Below are 20,711 nucleotides of genomic sequence, written 5' to 3'. Positions count from 1 at the left end.
TTTAGAAAACAATAAATTGATTCCTGCAGTCCGGAGTCAGTGAGTGAGAGGAGACAGATCAGCTAATGGAGAAACATTTGTGCCAGAGTGGCTTTTAAGCTCCGTCACTTCAGGCTGTAGTGGGAGTTTTGTAGTCTGGCTGTGGCATGTTTTGCTTGACGCCTAGCAGCTGAGGACTGAAGGTTTAATTCATTTACTGTCATGGATAGTCTGGGGGCTGTAACTACTCCCCTGTGAGCAGAAGGCACAGTTTGCTGTGGAAACAGACTTTTGGTTTTGTATTTGTTTTTTTCCTTTGCATTGCGTTATTAAAACTGGAAAATGCAATGTTTTTTTGTTAAATGGGGACAAACGTTTTGGTATACAGTACTAGCTTTGCTGGCGGCTTGGTTTCAGGTTTGAAGCTAAGATGGTGATGGCTATTTCTATGGGTTCCAGCTAAATGGGTTGGGTTGCAGATTGTTTGCAAGTAGATGTGTGTGTTTCAGCCCATTAAAAGTGGAATTGAACACAGCAGAACAAAATCTTAAAAAGGAAAAACTCAGTCAGGCACCAGTTGTCTGCTAATACAGACCAGCAGAGTAAAGCACCAGATTTTGATTAAGCTGTCTGGCTTGTTTGGAAGTGGAAGCACAACTGGCAAAACCCAAAATGTCATATGGAGCCCAACATGTAATTGCACCATGAATTTCAATTGGAAAAATCCTGTTTTTGAAACTCTTTAACAGATACCGTAACATGCACTCCATTTTAGCAGTCTGCCAAGCGGAAAGCAGAGACGGAGCAGTCTCTCAAGACGCAGCGAGTCCAGGGACTTCATTAAGTGGTGGAGTGATCGATTAAGACGGGAAGCTGTGCAACTCTCAAATTTGCTCTAACGGTCTGACTTTCCTCCGTCCCCTGAAGAGCGTGTGAGCTTCTCAGGCAGTGAGGGGCTTGTCTGAAGGATTTTGAGCGCCGGTTAAAGAGATGGGGCTAATCGCTGTCGTGCTCTGAGCTGGATGCCCCGAGACCCAGCCACCCAATACTGCTGTGGGATCATTTCAGGTTGTTAAAGGCTTAACATTTCTGGATAACCAGTCACTTTAAACCCTGCTGGGATGGGAGATTTACGCTGATACTCTCGGGTTAATTCGGTCTTCCCTGTTCCTGACAGAGGTCCTTTTCACAGGCTTTTCTCTAATGCACTAATTCCCCTCAAAACTCCAGGCTGCAGTACAGAGAGCCAAGTCACAGCCCGGCACTGGAAATCTGGACTAGTGCAGGGGAAGAAAACGGGGAGTGATTATAAGGATAGGTGTGTTCGTGATCATCTGCGCAAGCGATCTGGGCAAACCTGGAAATACAGTATATGACCAAAAGGAAAAAAAAAAAAGCGAGTACCTTTCCATTGTTAGTAATGGAAAAATGGCATGAGAAGCGCTATAAACCAGAGGCGGCTCTTTGATCCGCCTTGTACATCTGGTTGGCGGTAGCCAATCGGCGCCAGAATCTGCTCCGGTCCTTTCACGAAGGAACCCAGCAAGTCTCCCTCTGCCTTCCCTCGGCACAGCTGGGTGATTCGTTCCAGACATGGCACGCTAACGCACCGCAGCCCGTGGTAACTGCAGCCCGTGACGTGCTCGCCCCATCCCCCTCCCGTCGTTTATAAAATGGCCTCCAGCACCCGGACGCCGACACTAAAACCTCACTGTTGGCGTCCGTCACCTCTGGCCATCTAGATAATCTGCCCGTCTCCGTGGGTTTACGCCTGCGAGACTGAGCCCTCCCTGGCGGGTGGAGTATCGGGGTCCTACTGCACTGGTCAATCTCTCTCCGGTGCGTCTGTGGCTTCGCAGTGAACCCCCCGAGGAGAGTTTCCTCTTCCCCCATACGACTGGATTGATTTGCAAAGAGTGACCCTCTGGGTGTTTTAAAATGTACCTCTGTAGAAAAGCAGCACCTTGCCTCCACCATCTCACCGTCTTGGGGCTCTGCCCTCCGTCACAGTTCAAAAGGGTTGGATGCCGTTCGTGATTCTACAGTAATGCAACGTCTATTGCAGTGCTGGTTTGAAAGCCAATGCCACGCGTTGTCTTTTTTTAAATGGGGGGAAAAAATGCATTTTAAGACAGACATGGCTGTTTCAGTCTATGTGAAAATGTTTTTGCATTTTCGTTGACGTGTAATGAAGTCGTATTTCTACTGCTCTGTGACAGAGCTGCTTTCCTTTTGAAAAGGGTAAATAAGGCTTTGCTATGTTATTTGAAGAGGTGGATATCCACTGGAAGATTAAAATGTTGAAGTGGACCATGAAATTGCAATTGAGAGTTTATTACAGGATCTGACTCACTACCAACCTTTGTTCTCAGTTTTATTAAACTTGCTTGCAGACTGTGTACTGTACAGTGTGGTAAATTAAGTTTTGATTAAATATAATTGAAGGATTAAGGGGAAGAGAAGCAGTCGAGGCAATTTTGAAGAGTTTCCTTTTTATTTTATTTTCCTAGCCCAACACGATTCATCCCAGGAGACCTTGCTTTCACTTTCCAGTAAGTGAAATGTGAACCGGTAAAACTAATTGGGCATTAAATGGAAAACGAATGCCTGGGGTGACTGGTTCTGCATGTTTACTGTGCTGGGGAACTGAATGGGCTCAATGAAAACAGAAAAGATTCCCTAAGACTGAGGAGAGCATTGTGGCTGGAGAGCCCGTGTAGCATCTCATGGAAATCCAGAAAGCTTCAGCCGACTCTCCTCAGGGAGGTGGGCACAACCGTCTTTCTGTAGTTTACTAGCAGCCCAGAACTGAGGTTTACCAGCAGAGAAAGCTTGTTCTGTAATTTCAGATGCGCCGTAAACCTTCCCACTTTGTCTGGTCAGGCCCCCGGCCTGCTGGATTGCCTTTGGTTTTTCCAGGCTGCATGGAAGGTGGATCAGAAACTCCCCATTTCTTATTTTCTGTCCCGGCTGAGTCCGCGTGGGCCCTGTGAATTGTCGGCCCAGCGGCCTCGATGAGATGCGTCTGGTCAGCAATCGCTCTGGTTGTGGCCCTTCCTTGCTGGTGCCGGCATCTCGTTGGTGGAGATGCAACATCTAATCAATCGCAAGGAAAGCCGTTCCTGCCAGAGTGTTGTACAGTGCCATGCTGAATGCTATTACAGTAGACAGGAAGTGTGCTCAACTGCAGTTTCCTGCTTGCCATTCTCAGTGCACTGGAAGAAGAGTAACGTAGAGGACTCTTCTCCCTCGGACTGTGTGGCAGAACCAGATCATCTTTCCTTGTCTCATTAGCTTCCTGTTGCGGTCATCTCATCCCTAGCCGTTTCTCTTCCGGTCCTGCTCCTTGTCCTGCTGTACAGTAGATCCAGCGCCCAGGCACTTCTTCCCGATGCCTGCCTGGAGATGTTCTGGGGCTCAAGGCTGGAAAGGGGGGACGCCATAAGCAACGTGGACGCCAACTGCTCCTCATCTCGGTTGAGCACGCGCTGGGGGGGGGGGGGAGGCAGGAGCCAGTCAGGGGGTCTGTGGATGCGTGTGTTTCTGCACATCGTTGTGCTAAATAACTCACCATTCAGTTATTGCTGCACAGATAGCAGGGTTCTTTGTAAATTTGTTTTACTTAAAGGTTCCTTTCATGTTTCCAGGTGTGGACTATACTGTGCCCGTTAAAGGATGCCAGCAAATTAAATAAGTAACACATTTACAAGGTTTCGTGTCTTAAATGGTTTTCTCCTGCCAGGGGTGGCACGGGCTGGAACAGGAGGAGATGTATGGCCTAGTGGGCACACTGGCAGTCCTTCAGTGCAGACCTGAGGCTCGCTGGCCCGGGAAACACATGATGCCAAAACCAGCAACAGAGAAGAAGTGTGAAAGAGTCTCGCCTCCGAGCCGGAGAGCTGCGAGTGTTCAGGCTCGACCTGGAGAGCTCAAGAAACCATGCGGGCTGAGGGGGGAGGAACAACTGTTTTTGTGTTGAGGGGATTTTGCCAACTTGCCAAAACGGGACCCAAAGAGCTTGTCTGTTCAGCGTCCCCCTGTTCCTCCTGTCCTGCTGGCTCTCTAATGTGTGAGGGGCCTGCTTGTTACCACCTTCCAGCCTTTCGGTGGAAAACTGAGGCTGGGTCACCAGAATCCGCCCCTGGGATCCTTCAGGTTTTATGGACCTTTTTAATTCACCACCTGCTGAAACCCCGAGAAGGATGGTAGTTATGACCAATTAAGTCACTAATTATGACCCATTCAGTCAGTAATTGCTCATATTAAGTAGTTAAGGGGTCAGAGAGGTTCAGAAAACAGAAACATTTGTGATCTTTAAGCACCGGGCTTCAGCGGTGTCACTGTACTCAAAGGCCCTCAGTCCTCCTGCTAGAGCCTGCGTGCTTCAGGAAGTGAGAGCTGCGCAGCTGGCTTTGCGCTGTGGTGAGCCCGCAGAACCCACTGGACTTTCCTCTTTTTACCTCCTGGCCGCTTAAGGAGGGAAACATGATGTCTAGGAGAAGGGTAGACTCCGGTTCTTGTGTCGCAATCCCAGTGGTATGTCATCAACCTGGTCACCCCGTGGGCCCCTCTCCACCCCGAGCTTCTGTTTTCTCCAGAGCTGCAAAATCCTGCATCTCTACCCCTGTGCATTCTGGGGGCTTACTGTGTCCTTAAACATGCTGTATACCCACTGCATATCAGAGCAGTTTCTAATTAACTTGGAGCGCCATCTTCCTTCCTGTCCATTGTTTGTTTTGTCCATGGTCTCTTGCCAATCTTCCCATACCATGCACCTGCTGGGGCACAACGAACACGTAGCATCGCCGTGTTCTACAGCATTTTACGCTTTTAACGTGCGGAAAACAAATGTTAGGGACCGTTGATAGAAAACCCGGGGTACTGTACCTGTGAATGCAGGGAACTGCGCTCTGATGAATGAGCTGTGTGTCGGTTGTCCGGGAGTCTCCTCTTTCAACACATGGGCTCAAGATGCTTGTCTCTTGTCAGGCGGATTATGTCTCCCACCTGGCTGTACATTTTTCTTTTCTTTGAAACCTCCATTAATAACTCCTGTGATCTTTGGCCGTGCCCGGTGATTTCATACTGAGGCGTTGTTTGGAAAAAAAGTCTGCAGCCTACTCGTACGGCACATCAATGGCAGGGAGCTCCTTGGCTGTGGAACGGTGCCCAGCAAGCAGGCAGATGTTCACCTGGGGTCTTTCAAGTTTAAGCACAGGAGAAGCCAGATCTCTTTGATCTCTCAAAAAAAGATACCACTTGTAGAGCCAGGTAACGAAAATGGCTGTGTTTGTTCACGAAGGCTTCTGGACACGGAAGTGATCTGCTCTTGTTCAGTGGCAGGAAAGGCTATGGAAGCCTTAGTTGGCAGAACTGCTTTCAGAGTACGGACACATGTCCTCGCCTTCCTTCTCCGCCCACATGCTGTACAGTTCTTTGAGGAGGTCCGTGGCTGATTGTTGTGAAGGGTGCGATACCAAATAAGGTGATTGATTGAGGATGTGAGTGTGTCTGAAACCCAGGGTCAGGGTGAGCGACAGCGATCTGGCTCGGGTAAATGTGAGGAGGCACTGTGCTGGTACCTGACCCCTGCAGGTGGTGGGTGTGGGCAAGGAGAACTGGGACGGTCTTGCCAGCTGGATTGGCTGAGTCAGCCAGAGCCCTGACACTTGAGCGAGACACACCAGTTAGTAACCAGTGACTGTGGAGATAGGTTGTGTGGAAACGGACCTGTCAGATAGATACTCGCAAGAGTTCTCAACATTTTGCGTCTGAGGGGCCCCTGAGCATCTGTGTGAAAGAGCTCTTTTGTCCAGCCCCTGCAGTGCCACTCATTCTTTGAGTGACTTCTTGGTCATTAAAGTTTCCTTATCTTTCTGAGTGAAGACTTTAACCACCTGTCTAGAGGGACGGTGAAGTCTGTGACTTCTGGGGGGCTGCTGTGCGTTGGACATCCCTGTACTCATGAGCCCCATCCTTGCTGCTCTGACTGTTGTCTCTCTCGGTGCTGGTGTTCTGTGGGATCTCCGCACGAGTTCTGCAATCACAGGTCTCCTCCTGGCTTCCAGACACTTGCTGCAATTTATTCATCTGTCTTTCCATTTTCAGTAATCCCTTAATCCGCGTCGCCGTGACCTGGAGCCGGAGCCGGAGCACAGGAGAAAAAATACTTCTGTACACAGTTTGGTGTTCATGGGTAGGGGGGTGTTTCTGCTTGCGTAGTTGTTGGGGGAGCGTGAGCAAAGTTAAAATCTCATGAAGAACTGAAAACATTTAATGTTTCGCAAGCTACACTTGGTTTATTTTCAAATCCGTAAGCAATAGCAGAAGATATTAAGAGTTAGTGAGGAGTTTTAAAGCTAGTTTGAAAAGCTTTATTTTGGAAACAAGATTTGCCCTAAAGAAGTAAACTTCTATGTGTATGTGGAGGTTTTCCTTGGTGGCAAATTTACTGCACTGTATTTCAGATGCAAGATCCCTGGTTAATACTTTCGGGGTATGGGACCCAGTCTTCATTATGCTTTAGTGGTATACTCTTATTTTGTGAAGTAAGGCTGCACACAAGCACATGTTTTCTTTCCCAGGGGTGGAGTAATCTGTTATCTCTGTCAGGCCTCTGTATCTTCCCAGGTCCTCGGCCATCACTCTGGAGGAGGGTTATTTATGACCATTAATCCCCAGTAAGGCCTGGAGCGCTATTTCACTGAACTGAACACTGAATTCTTCCCGGGGGTTCAGAGACAGCAAGGCACTTTAGGGTGATAAGGTGCAGCTTGCAGCTGTTGTCTTCTTTTGGAGACTTTTCTCTCCCATTTTTTTTTTTCATTCCCCCCCCCTCCCCCCAGATCTGACTGCACTGTCTCGACGGTTACAGACATGTGCGTGTCCTTTGAGGCCAACACCTTCGCCCCGGCCCAGGCAGCAGAGTCCCTTTACCTCAACAACGGGAACATGAAATAAACCGCAGCAGAGTGCAGAACTCTTGTCAGACGTCATGTGGACGCTGAGATCCCATGAGCACAAGACGGCGTGTCCGAGGAGATGGAAGAATTACAGCGGCGAGCACGTATTCCTCATCTGTTAAGTGGAGCTTCATTTGCCTGAAAAATTTGCTGGCGATTTGTCCTGCTTGTCTCTCTGAACTCGGTGTCCAGGGTCTGGCATTCCGTGCTGCAGGAAAACGAAGGTTTATCCCTGAAGTATCCTCTGTCACGCCAGCCTCCCCGCCCGCTTTGCCTGCGATTACCATCCCAGGACGAGTTTCTGCTTGCACTGGATAAACACAATTCTGTGTGCAAACCAGCCTTTAAGATAAAACATTTTTGGCTCTGTATCCATTTCCCCTTCTGCATGGGCTGATTTCAGAAGAGCCCTTGCCTGCCTGCGTCTGTGGCGGAGAGCTGTGTCTGACTGTGCACTGTGCAGGTTCCTCCCATGTGATCGGGGAGGGTGGACAGTCAGGATCTGACCTCTCGGAGTGGACATGGGGAGACCTTACACACTGCAGCCGGTGGAACTGACCAGAGCAGCAGAGCTATCTCCCTTGCCTCTGGGCTTGGACTTCAGCCCTCATTGCTGTTCCATTAGTGCAGTTTAACTTTTTATTTTAATTTTGTCATTATTAATGTTATTACACAGCTAACATACATTGCCAGCCAAGCAGCTAACTTCAGAAAGTATAAATAATTTCCATAATGAACTGATGTAGGTCTCTAACGTTTCAGTTAGAAGATGGTTTTTGCTCTTTTTCTCTGTCTTTTGTCCATCCTTGTGTATGAAGAGTCTCCAGTATAGTGGCGTATTGATGAGACAGGTAGAGGTGATATGCTGAAAAGGAATGTCAGAGATGGCATGTACCTGTCAGTGGTTATTGATTCCTGTGGGCAGGGCTCAGAGGTCAGGGGTCGTGTGGCTGTGGGGTGTGTGTTGGGGAGGGGACAGACGAGTACTAGCAGGCACAGATTAGCAGCGGACCCATGAGATGTGCACCAGACAGGGCTCAGAGAAGTTGTTCACTGTCCCGCGATCAGATTTCTTCATGCATCTGGAAGGGGAGGTGGATGAGCGGTTCAGCACCATAAACGCTGAGGTCAAAAGAAAGAATTAATGACAATGTGAGGGGAAATGAAAAAAGATAATAAGCATAAGGATGTCTGATGGAAGACAATAGAGGACTATTGTTTGTGTAGACAGGTACAGGGATTGTGTGCAGAGATTAATCTTGTTTAAGTCTGTGTAGACAGCAGCTGACAGCTTGTTTCATCACGCCGCGCCCTTCTGTGTTGAGCTTGTGCAGGTAGGTGATGTTGCTTGCAGAGCGCTTGCGGGGTGTTCTGGTAGCGGGGAGTCCCGAGGTGCGGCTCTGGAACATGGCCGACCCAGAGCTGCAGCAGGGTGCGGTCGCGTGCAGCCCAGTGTTCCCCTCACGGTGGAGTCCTGTTCCTCTTCCTCACCGAAACTCTAGACGCCTGGTGCCCGGCTTGTCGTTTTTCCTTTTTCACGTTCACCTGCTGACTGTGGCTACAGCATGGCACATGTGCGGTGACCTTTATTCACCCGTTCCCGTCTTTGAAGAGCCATGTGTTTCTGCCTGTATATCCTCGCGTAACAGCGAGGGGAGGGGCAGGGTGTCTTTGAAAGAGGTCAGGTTCAGTTTAATTCCATTAAAAGAGCTCCAATGCGCCCCTGAGGAAACGAGGTTTCCATGACGAATCAAGGCTGGGCTGTTTCTGTGTAGGGCTGCGGGACCGTAAATCTCCCTGGCGCTCCTGTCTCACCTGCGTTGCTGGCTGGCTGGCTGCAGACCTGGCCCTGCTATGCCGGTCTGTTGTGGTCCAGCTGCAGGTCCTGGCGTGAACTCCCCACACTGCAGCAGAGATTCTGGGCCTCAACATTTTGGTTAGTGGATTTTTTTTTTCTTATTCACCCTACGCGTGCGTAAAAGAGCACACTCTAGCGTGTTTTGTCTTCGTAAGAAAAGACACCGCTCCGACGTGAGCTGGGACACAGGAGGGACTGTCCAGGGCTCCCTCTCAAACTGGAGGGTCCTGGCTGCAGACAGCAGGGGCGCTGAAGGGCCGTGGGACCAGATTGACCAATTGGGCGTCGCTGCGGTTCAGGCAAAAGGCCCTGTCAGTGTCTGGTAGGCTCGTGGTAGGGAAAAAACCTATCTTTAGTAAACCCAGTCAGAACAAATTAATTATGTCTTTGAGGGATTATTAGATGCTTATGGGGAAAAAAAACAACCTTCACAGTCCTAATGGCCGTTTCCCCCTGGGACTCTCGTTACGTAGAATTCATTTCAGCCGCTGTCGATCTGCCCATTAAAACATTTCCCCTGCCGTGGATAATGGACTGCAGATCCAGTGCTTTCAGATGAGAATTAAAATAAAATAATCGACTCCCTGGATGGTCTCTAAATAGTACAGCCGCGCTCATTATAACGCCCTCCCCGAGGGAGGGTCGGTTCATTTGGCAATAAGCCATATTTTTGTGCACTGCAGTAATTCAAAGAATGGGCTGGAGAATTTGGAGAACTTATTCCCAGCTTGGGGATTCCTGACAGTTCCTTGACGAAGGTGTTTTGGGTGCTCTGTAGGAATTCTTGGCACTGCTCTGGCGGTCTCGGGAAGCAGTTATTAGAGCACAGAGAGATGTTTGCTTAGCCCACTACTGGGATGCTCTCTGTCCCCATCTAGATCTGCAGTGGGTCTTTCTGACGAACGTTTTCTGGGATTTACCCAGCCAGGTGTGTCTTACTGATTCTTTTTAGTACAGGAGTATCTTATCAGTAGTACACACACTGCACTAAATGTTTTGTCCTGGCATCTTTACACAGAGGGTTGTGGGAGTCTGGAACACGTTACTTAACTATGTTGTTGAAGCCGATACCCTGACTTCTATCAAGAAGATCCTCAGAGCAATGAGCAACCTAACAAACTGAATGACCTCTTGTTATTTGCAGCCTTTCTTATATATTTTTTTACTTGTTGATCCTCTCTTTACTTTTAATCAGATTGCAATGGAAACTTCAAACGAGGACAAGTTGATCCTTTTCTGTTACAGTTCCTATTGATAGTCATCCAGTTCAGGCTAGGCTTTCCCGGAACACAGGACATTGGAGAAGGAGATACACGGTGCTGGACTCCCGAATCCAAGGCAAGTGGACACTCGCTGATCAGACCCTGCTTGTCACCCTGCAGTGGGGTCATAGGTCAAGCTGCTGGAACCGTTGGCGATATAGGAGAAATTCTGCTGCTGTGGCTCGGCCAGTCTGCTCTGAAGATTTCAAAGAAACAAAACTCTTCACTGCCCTGCTGCATATATAAATGCATAATTGCACTTATGATGTCATCTGTTTCTATAGTTTAGACTCCAGTAGAATTCATCGAAGGCAAATTGGAGTCTAATTTGGTGAAAAGAGCAACAGCAATCAGACTGTAGAGACTGTGGTTTATATAAATCGCCTCCACCCATCCGCCTAGAGGACTGGCCTGTCAAACAGAGTCATTTTCTCCGTGGTCCCTTGATGTCAAGTCTGACAGCCGGCAGGTGGGCTCAGCGGCTCGTTCTCTGGACCGGCTGCCTGGCTAGAGCCTCAGCTTCGACCTGCCGATCGGGCCTGGAGCTGCAATTATACTGCCCTTCCTCACTCGCCCGTCGCGTCCTCAAGGAGCGAATAGTCCTCGGAGCCCATTACTGGCAAAAACTAACAAATGCAAGTTGAATTGAGGTACTTATTTTTTTTAAAAAAGTTCTCATGGGAAGGAATGCCAAGCACATTTTATGAAGGCCCCTCTTCTGTGCAGGAGAAGGCATGCCAAAATACACCGAGCCGGGATCGTGGCAGTTCTCCAAGGCAGGGGGGAAACATGACATTCTGCTGCGTCTCGTTATGCCCAAACGCTGTGGAGTGAAGCTATCAAGAAACGTGGGGGGCTTGTCTGCATGCTGCCTGACTCGCCACAACATTTGTACCCCTAAACGCACAGTGCCAGCTGCCCTCATTTACACACCCAGCGCTAGAACGACACCATATTTCTTCCTCGGTTTTGCAGCGTGAGGTCAACTCGTGCTTTTTTTTGTATCCAGCTTCAGTTGTTCGGCAGGTCCCGTCTCAAGTGTTTTCAGAGGGTGAAGATTCAAAACTGGCTGAAGGCAGGGAACCTGACGTCCTCTTTGTACACCAGAGGATGCTGACATTGCGCACACACAGCCTCTGAGACCAGTGCCAGTACTAGAACTACAGCACTGTAAAACCGAAAACTGCAACAGGGCACTGTTTGCTTCTTAGGCTTGGCTCGGTGGTCCTGTGACCAAGGGTAAATTTGTTTCCAGGTGGGTCCCAGCTGAGGCCCAGGCCATTCCCTTTGTCAAAAGAAAGGTACTGAATGAGCAGAGGCCATTTGGGTCACGTAGCTTATTTTGTAGTTAGCAGCTCATAGGGGATCTCGTCCAGATGTTTCTTGAAAAGAAGACAGGCTCTTGGCTTTAACACCATGGCTGGGAGGGGGGGTTGCATCCCATCCAGATGAGACCAGGAGACCACCTGTGAGCAGGCAGAAGCGTGAGGTTGGATGGGGTACAGGGGGATTGTCTCAGGCGGGTGTGTGCCTCTGTTTTAGCTAAACAGGGGTGTCCTTCATGCCCTGCAGCAGTATCTTTCAAATTTGACGATGAAGCTGGGGACTCCCTTGCATCAGACAGATCGTGCGAGAATGCATGTTAACCCGCATCAGTTTGAATTCAGTATAAAGCTACATGTTTGACACTGTTTACCGTAAACCGTAATCTTTCGATCAGCTATTATCGTCTGTATTGCTGTAAAAGAAAAAGCCGTGCCTTGAGAGTCTGGTGCAGAAATGGGCTCGGTATTCTGGGAGATCCTCCGGGAGGGAGGCCCTGTGGCTGCTCTCCTCTCCTGCGTCCCAGTGGCTAGTCGTGGGACACGCCGGGGGCGGGGGGCTGGCGTCAGTGCTCAACGGGGAATCCAGTGCTGGTGAGGCAGATGGTCGGAATTAATAATAACGACCAATCATTTTGCGGACACGCCTCTCCTGAGCGCCTAGTGGAGACTGGGTGGACGACGGCCAGTGAATGGAGTATCGGTAAATGCCAGTTTGATTCCTCATCTGAAGGACAGAGCTGGTGGAGGGATCAGAAACTCTCTCTGTGGGCCGTGTCCACGGTCGAAGGCAGACCAGGGGCTTGGGGTGGGAACCATGGGACTCTTCTGGCTATCGATATCAGACTTCTCCTCCCAACATGTTACTGTAATCACAGGCCGTGTGCAGGGTTAGGGTCTGCTGAGCTTGGTATTCGCTGCGTGGCTTCTTGTCGGATTTCATTCTCTTTATTCAGCTCTGGTTTTTCCTCGCTTGCCCACGTGTTTGAAAAGGAAATCAATTTGGAAGGATAAGTCTAACCTGAATTTTTTCTTTCTTGGGTATTCACCGACCATCGGGCATTGCAGTAAAGTAAAAGACACTCGTTTTTCATTTAGCTGCTGTTTGATTAGCTCATGGAGCTGCTGCAACATGGTATAGACACGTGAGGACTGGAACATTTCCGTCCCCCAGCAGCCGAGACAGGCATGACGGAGTCATTGTGACTGTCGGCTGTGCCTCAGAAACACCCACACGATGTCCAGACGAGGTCCGAAATTAGTGTAGCTGCTGGGCCCTTTGTTCGGGGTGAGTAATTGGCCTGCAGGGGAGGATAGGAGTGGGACAGGCAGCTGTACTTACCTGGACCTCAGCAGGGCCACTCCGGCACGGACCAGCATGGACACTGCTCACAGACTACAGCGTGACTGTGCCGATTTGGAAGCCCAGAGCGTTCTGGTTACTTAAACCTCTGTGCCGTAACCATGCTCTCACTTAAGTGCTGGTGGAGAAGTCTGCCCTTCCTGCAAGCTGCAGGCCACAGTCTTCCAAAATTAACAAGAACCGGTGTGAATCGGGGTGAAGTTCTGTTTGCATCTCCTTTCATTATTGGGCGAGACCCATTTAAGCCTTAGTTCAATCGGCCCGGGCCCTGAGCTGAGCTTCTGTGTTGCAGCCAACTGTTTTGCTCCTCTCTGCAGAGGAAGTGGATTTGCTGGAGCAGATTTCCTCCCAGGCTGTGAACAACAGTGACGTGTCCCTGGCTGAGGATGAGCAGAAGTGCCCGGTGCTGCACATCGGCCAGTACGCCACGCTGAGCCTGCCCACGCACCACGCTTTCGGACCAAGGTGAGCTTTCCTCTTTGTGCCACCCCCTCCCCCTGTCTATTCACGCTTTCCTTCTCTGGGCTTCTTTACGGTCTTAATGCACTGATCCAGGCGTGGGTTCAAGGTTGTGAGCTGGTTTCCTGCCTGTGTGTCCAGCTTCGCGGATGAGTTCAGCGTGCTGCTGGAACTGAGGAGCGCCCTGCGAGAGGACACCAGTGTCCTGACCCTGCTCAACCACGGCGGCCACATCCTGCTGCAGATCAGACTGAACCCCTACACTCTGACCTTCGTCACCACCAGCAGGCGGGACTACGAGTGAGTTCCCAGTAGCCCTCCAGCGGGGATTTTTATGGGCAGTTTATAGTATCGCTGGCATTTAAGTTCTTGAAGTCTTGTGCTGAAATCAAAAGGTGTTACACGATGTGACATCACGGTATTCTTCCCTCTGAAAATAAAATATCCCAAGTTCCACTCTGATAGACTTGATGCATTCAGGAAGACGGAGGCCAGATAATTAGTCTCTACTGTGGTCCTGGAGCCTGACCACAGCTGTGTCTTCCCCATCTCAACCTCTCCCTCCTCTCCAGGTTCCCCGTGGGCGTGCTGGCGGACGGGGAGTGGCACCGCGTGGCCCTGGGCGTGTCGGCGCGGCGCCTGGAGCTGTTCGTGGACTGTGCCCTGGTGGAGGGCGTGGCCTGGAAGAACTACTTCGGCATGGGCATCGCCACCGACGGGCTGCTGATGGTCGGGGGGATCGTCGAGACCTTCGAGACGCCCTTTGAGGTGAGAGCCCTGGGAAGACTCCTTCACGTGTGCAACACCCAGAGAAGCCATGACTCCGCACAAAGAGGATGCTGAACGCTGCTGGTTTGGATAATACACTATATACGCAGAAACCTCCTTACAGAGTGCAGCCTGAGGCAAGACTTTGCTGTATCGCTGATAGAAATGGTCCACACGCTGCACTGAAACTGGTCACATCTATCTGGTGAGCTACACTGCCAGCGTGATCTTAGAACGTCATGCAGTCAGGCGTGCTCCCTGCAGATCATAAACCTAATGCCTCCAAAACATGGTCCTTGAGACCTGTTTCTGCTTCAAAGGGCAGGAAGGATCATGTAGCTTCTTTACCACTCGATGGCAGCAAAGACAAATGAATCCCAGTATGAAATAGTCGTCGTGCCCATGGCCCACATGGTCCACAGCATGGGCACCGGTCTGATTTAACCCAGTAGATATTGAGCTGCGGTCAGTAGGACACCAACAAAATTACACTAAAAACATAATTTAACAATAAAAAGTACATCATTTCAGGATTCTAGGAAACAGAAGAGCTGTGTCCTAGATTTTATGATTATCCATTTGTATTTTGGAATAAAGTGGCTGCTACTTCTTTTATTGTCTTGGGTCTAAACTCCTGCCACAAAATGTCTTTTTCCGTCCACGCATCCTGGTCTCAATTTCTTGGCCGTGCAGCTTGCAGGGCCGAACAGCACGCACTTTCTATGTGTCCTTAATCCCAGCCTGTAAATCAAAGGGTGATAAATATTTCACCCTGTCGTGAGCTACCTTGAGCATCTTGCAGCTCAGACTTGAGATCTGATCTCTGATGAACTCCAGAGCTCCTCTGGTCCCCGGTGGTGCAGGAGTGTGCCCTGTCTGCTCCCCCTCTCGCACTGACCCCGTCACGCAGTGCAGGACAGCCGGGATTAGCACACCGTAAAACGTCCAAAGCCGCGACGGGACAGCTGGCAGCGATGATCTCCGGAAATTGCAGTGCAAACTGTTTGAACATGATGTCGATTTTTTTTTTTTTGAACTCCGGACTGGTGCTGAAAGGTTTGTGATGGGTGTTCGGGGGGGGAGGGGGCAGAGACAGCCGTGCGCCCTGAGAAGAGGAAGAAGCAGAATGAGAAACGTGTCAACGCGTCTCGGGCGAAGTTTCCTGCTGGCGTGGAAACATCGTGTCCCAGCGGTATGTGGACTCACGCACGGCCTCTTGGGCCGCTTCCTCTCTGAAGGGTGAAGTTGTTCAGAGAGTGGAAGCTGCTGAATGCATGGCCCCAGTGGCCTGAGACGGCAGGCCCTGCCTCCTGGTGCCAAAGGAGTGACGGAGGAAACCGCACAAACCTGACATCCATTCCTGCAACGCCCCCTCAGTCCTGCCCCAGCACCACAGCCACCGGCAAAGGTGGCAGAAAGGCAGCGGGAGTTTTAAAAATGTCTGGTGGGCGAGGCGTGGCGACGGAAGGGGTACTCGTTCGACCTCTTTGTTTCACCGCGAGGATCCCATCAAAGATCTTGGTGGCTTGCTTGGATGAGATCACTGGATCAATTACAACTACTAGCAGCCATCCAACGAGCTACAGTATAGGTTTTATTTAAAATTGCGACTTGTCTTGGTATCTTATTAGACACTTAGTGACGTCATTTGAATGGAAAATGATTTAATGAAAAGTCATTACTCATGGATGAGTTGGGGTTCTCCATGATTCTACAGGCCTGCAGGATTCAGCACCATTACTTTACAGGTGGGATGGCAAATTTGCTTTTGGCATATTGAAGCTGCATGCGTTCAGGCTAGTCAGAGTCTGTAGTCCCTGCTAAGTGACCTTAGAAAGTTTTTCTCAGGAGCTTGGTTTTTTTTTGCCATTTGACTGTGATAGAACCATAGTTCTACCATGATTTTACTCTTCAAATCGGTCATGGTTCCCTGCGGTGTGCACCGGTCCCTTATCCTGCCTTCCTGGGGCCCGTGTGCTCACCGCGCTGCACCCTGCCCTGGTCAGCGCCGCTTCCCGTTCTTCTCCCAGGGGTCTTTGCGGCAGATGACCTTTGTGATGGGCGACCCAGATGCTGCCCGAGAGCACTGCGCCCTCTACCTCCCCATCTGCGGGGGGGTGTCTCCCAAGCCCCCTCGCTCCCCCAGGATCCCCAACACGCGCGGGCTGGAGGTAAGAACCGCATTAATAGTGGTGATGATGATTCTTTACACTTATATAGCGCTTTTCTGGACACTCCACTCAAAGTGCTTCACAGGTAATGAGGGCTCCCCTCCACCAGCACCAATGTGCAGCCCCCACACCAGCTATCGGCTATCATGAGAGCAGAGTGATGGAGCCAGTTCAGAGATTGGGATTATTAGGAGGCCGTGATTGGTAAGGGCCAATGGGAAATTTGGCCAGGATGCCGGGGTTACACCCCTACTCTTTTCGAAAAACGCCCTGGGATTTTTAATGACCACAGAGAAGTCAGGACCTCGGTTTTAAGTCTCATCCAAAGGAAGGCACCTTATTTTATAGCAGCTGGTTATATTGCCCTGCAACTCACAACTGGCAACCCACTAAACCTAAGCACATTACATTAGCATTAAGTTGCCATAGCAACTTTCAAAACCAGTTTCAGGTGTTTTTTAATGCACTGCTGATACGTTTTGATTGATTACCTTATTTTTTCCCCCATTTGTTATTTGTCTGTTTGTGCAGGATCCAGTGCTGTCCTCTAACCATCTTGAAGACTTGTTGGAGAACTCTGGAAGCTCCACTGACATTGAGGGTCTGTTCATAGTAAGTAGAACAGAAGAACAAACTAAGATGTGCAGCTGTAAAATTAATATCTAGACACATCAAAGATTAATTTCGCAAAATTTGTTCCACTTAAGCATGACCTGTCTGCCTTCCCAGGTAACGTTTTCAATAAGCTGCTTGTTCCTACCCACCTCCCAGCCACGTCTCACAGCACGACAGTGGGTTTGCACAGAGGAAAACAGCTCTTCAGGAGTCAAAGGCATAAAAAAAGTTAGAAAATATGGGAAAATTAAACACCGATGTGGCTTTAAACAGATGTATTGCTGACCCTAACCGCTTCCTCATTTGTCCTAATAAAGCCGTTATTTCATTTCCTAATGGGGAGGAAACCTATAATTAATTATCACCGTGGGATCGCGGTAGGAGAAGTTTTTGAGCTCGGCACAACAGTGACCGGCGCCTGGCTGAGAAAGAAGAGTTTCACCGATGGGGCTGGGTGAGGGAAGACACTGTTTCACTCCTTTCACCCTCCACCTCACGGGCAGGGCTCCACTCCTCACACTGGGTCGGGTAGAACTTGGCTCTGCTTCTTTGAAGGGGGTTGGCCAGCGTCTGCAAGGGCGCCGTGGGGGCTCTGTGGCCCAGGTGTCGCAGGTCGCGTTTCCATGCCCACAGACCCGGGATCCGATCCTCGGGATCGCAGGGGATCAGCCGCCCAGGTCTCTCCCCGCTTGCTGGCGAACAGCAACTCGCACGAGCTGTGGGGCGCCGTCTTGCGTGCAGCAGTTTCGGCAAGTGCGGTCACTTCAGTTTCCCGACTGAAAACTGCTGGCTCTGTGGGGGGGGGGGCTCTGGGGAAGCACGAGTACGTGGGGGGGGCACCGCCAGAGAGAAGAGTTTTGAAACAGCTGGGGTTCCAAAAATGGGTGGGTACAAGCCGTACAAGGGTTCAAGGCTTGCAGTTCTCAAGGGTCTGTGTTTTTCCTCTTCCAGCTAAAATAGTGCATTACAAGTGAGCAGCCTTGCTGCAGAGACATTCTGGCTTTTGCACAAAGACCAGCTGAAAACCAAGTGGAAAAAATATCAATTTGGGGGATGTTAGCCATTCCCTTTCCTGTTTTTTGAAGAATTTCTTCAAGAATGCCAGTGTCCAATGTGGTACACTTTTATGAACTCAAACACAGAATAATAAATCAGGTCGCTCAGTCTGCAGTTCAGCATTGCCATTTGTTATCACTAATGCCTGCCCCCTTGGGGATGTCGGACAGTGGAAACGTTTCCAGCCCTCCACTGGGGTTACTGTCCGCCTGCAGTTAAGCTCTCCACCAGAGGCACGCAGCTGGGGGCCTGAGTTCTCCAGTCTGAACAAATGTGGCCCAAGCGGGCCATCAGGCCATGCTTCAGAAACCTTGCGTACATGTTTGTTGTTTTACAAACCTCAGGCTCTGTTTTTGTACTCTTAACAGCACAGTCTGTCAGTGTTTTCAGTACTGCAGGGATGTTCTCTTTTTACTTAATGATTTTAAATGGTATTTTGTACTCCTGATGAACTCGGACAGAACTTGTCAGGTTAACATGCAGAGCAATGGAAATGTTTGCTTAGCTGCAGATTCTGACCTAGCCAGGGTTCTCTTTCTTGTTGTGGCACAGAACCTGGTTTAGACTTAACAATACGAGTGGCCACAATCACCGGGGTAATATGTAATCCTGCTTGCCCAGGGGCTGATGGGGACTGTGCCTGCTGAAGTGTGACTCAGACAGCTGCTGGGAGGAGATAGTCACTGCGCAGTCCAGCCAGATGTTGTTAGCTGACTGTTCCTTGGCCAGTCTTTGTAGGAGCCAGATGTGGTCACGTTCACGGAATGTGATTTACATAGTGATCGCTAGTTTGAAACCAGCCTGTTCCTCGCAAGAGTTCCCTGGGGTGAACAGGCAAAGTCTTTCTGCAGTTGTGCCATGATTTGTCATGCCTGTGCCATGGCGCTGACTTTGCTTTGCCACGGTGGTCCACGGTTCAACCCCTGGTCTGCGGCACCTTTCTGTGCTTCTGCTACAGTGCCCTCTGCAGGCTTTCAGGAAGGATGGCTTTTTGGGTGTGTTCCTGATGTTGATGTTGTAAAACCAACATTTAATTAAAGTGCCTGTAACATTTCTTTAAATGTAAATTATGCATAATGTATTTTTGTTTGTTGAATGCAATCCAAATAGGAGTAAACATCAACGTTGAAATGTGCAGATTTCAGCTGCCGCCTAACTGCCATGTGTTTCTTTAAAAAGAATGAGGCTTTCCATTGTGGCAGACGAAATCCATTTTCATTCAGAAAGCACTTCCTGCTATTCCTGTCTTCTGAGTGAGGAGGAGCAGGAGGTAATACTGCGGAATGAACTGGTCATCCAACCACCTAAGTTCTGCTTGCGGAGATGTAAGATTTCATCTTCCCGGTTTCTTTAAATGCTGCAATTGCTAGCTGTCTGTGGCTATACACTGCATGTCCCTTCATTGATTAGGAGGGTAGCTAACAGTCCCAATATTTCATTCAGTCAGGACTCTACCATTCCTTTTAAAGCCTATAGTGCTCTCATTACAGGACACATGCAGCACATCTACTGTATGTTTAAATCTAGGACTCAGGAGTGTTCTGTACGTAGTTGAAAATAGAGCTTTTAACATGAATGATGAGGTGCTAGTGTATTAGGGGAAAAAAAACTCTTGACTTGGCATGTGGTTAATGTGCATCTCGGGTCAGAGGTCAAGGTTGAAAATGTCAGCCAGAGAGTTTTGCTAAAGCTGCAGACTCTTTTCATTTGATATTGTTCTAACAGACTGATGAATACAGACACTGTACAGTTATTTTTCAGGCTAGTTCAGGGTTCAGATGTGCTCACAGATTTTCATTTTTTTTCCCCACTCTGACATCATGCAAAATCTCTCATTGAGAAAATAACCATGTGGCTTCGTCACTAGCACATCCGAAGCCTTTCCAGGGCGACTCTGCAGTGAAAGAGATATTATGTTTAAGATTTTGATTTAAAAACACATTTTAAAACCACTTAAAAGTGCGTGCGTTTCAGTTCAGATGTGCTCTGCCACAGAGCAGGAAGTGTTAGAACATGCAAGATGTCAGCCCTGGGCCCCTGGATCTGCTTGAAGCACTGACAGAAAGGTCATGGGCAATGGTGAGAGCGAGGCCTTTTCGCTCTGCTGTGCTAATTGACTGATAATTGTGTTAATTGACCCTCTCCGGGGTTCTCCCTGGGTGCATTAAGAGCAAGAGGGTGGCGATCCGTGGTGCAGGACAGGCCTAATTCCTGCAGCCGCTCCATGAGCTGTGAGGTAGGATACAGGGGTTAGAGCTGTGTGCCGGCTGCAAAAAACGAGCAGAGGTTAATTCCACATGGAAAAGTAGAGGGTAAAAGAGCAGTGTTTCAATGGAGCCTCTTCAGATGCGTCATACTGTGATTTTATGCCAAAAGGTATTAAGAATATAACAGTGAGTACTAAACCCAAGAGCATTAATAACACTTTGGATGCCTTAGTATATGTTCTTGTATTACTGTCTTATAGCCCCAGGAGTTACATTTCTGTCTTTTTTCCATGCCTCTGGGACTCTGAATGTACTGCAAATCAATTTATAATACTGACCTTTGTATAATAGTGTTTTTTTACTGGAGCAACACGATTTTTTGAAGACTAGGCATTTTTTGGCTCAGTAATTTTGGACAAGTGTGCGTCTCCAGCTGAGATCTAACTTTGGTCCTGTCAAGGGCAGCTGGTGAAGACCAGAGGTTAAGGGTCAAAGCCAGACGCAGGTGCAGCAACTAATTGATTTAGTATCTGCAAATTGAAGCCTTCCAGGAAGATTGCTGTAAAAAACAAATTGTATACCTGGGAAAATAGCTTTTAAGAAATGTTCACTGAGCCCACATAGTGTCAGTTTTATCTGCACAGGTTGGGCAATATACAGGCTTGTAGTTATGTCAGCATTTAGTGGCA

At 49.2% G+C, this 20,711-nt stretch overlaps 1 protein-coding gene across 2 annotated transcripts in view; it reads left to right on the top strand.

Moving 5' to 3' along the window:
- Nucleotides 1-20,711, top strand: part of LOC102690841 (collagen alpha-1(I) chain) — an 84,239-nt gene that overhangs the window by 9,474 nt on the left and 54,054 nt on the right. For both annotated transcript variants that reach the window (XM_015366794.2, XM_015366797.2), the window contains exons 2-6: nucleotides 13,064-13,211; nucleotides 13,347-13,505; nucleotides 13,778-13,973; nucleotides 16,004-16,144; nucleotides 16,676-16,756. In XM_015366794.2, the coding sequence (XP_015222280.2) occupies nucleotides 13,064-13,211; nucleotides 13,347-13,505; nucleotides 13,778-13,973; nucleotides 16,004-16,144; nucleotides 16,676-16,756 (725 nt within the window). The remainder of the gene's footprint in view (nucleotides 1-13,063; nucleotides 13,212-13,346; nucleotides 13,506-13,777; nucleotides 13,974-16,003; nucleotides 16,145-16,675; nucleotides 16,757-20,711) is intronic.

The sequence above is a fragment of the Lepisosteus oculatus genome, chromosome 24 (assembly GCF_040954835.1).
Source record: "Lepisosteus oculatus isolate fLepOcu1 chromosome 24, fLepOcu1.hap2, whole genome shotgun sequence".
NCBI classification, from domain to species: Eukaryota; Metazoa; Chordata; class Actinopteri; order Semionotiformes; family Lepisosteidae; genus Lepisosteus; species Lepisosteus oculatus.
This window is presented reverse-complemented; position numbering and strand designations above follow the sequence as displayed.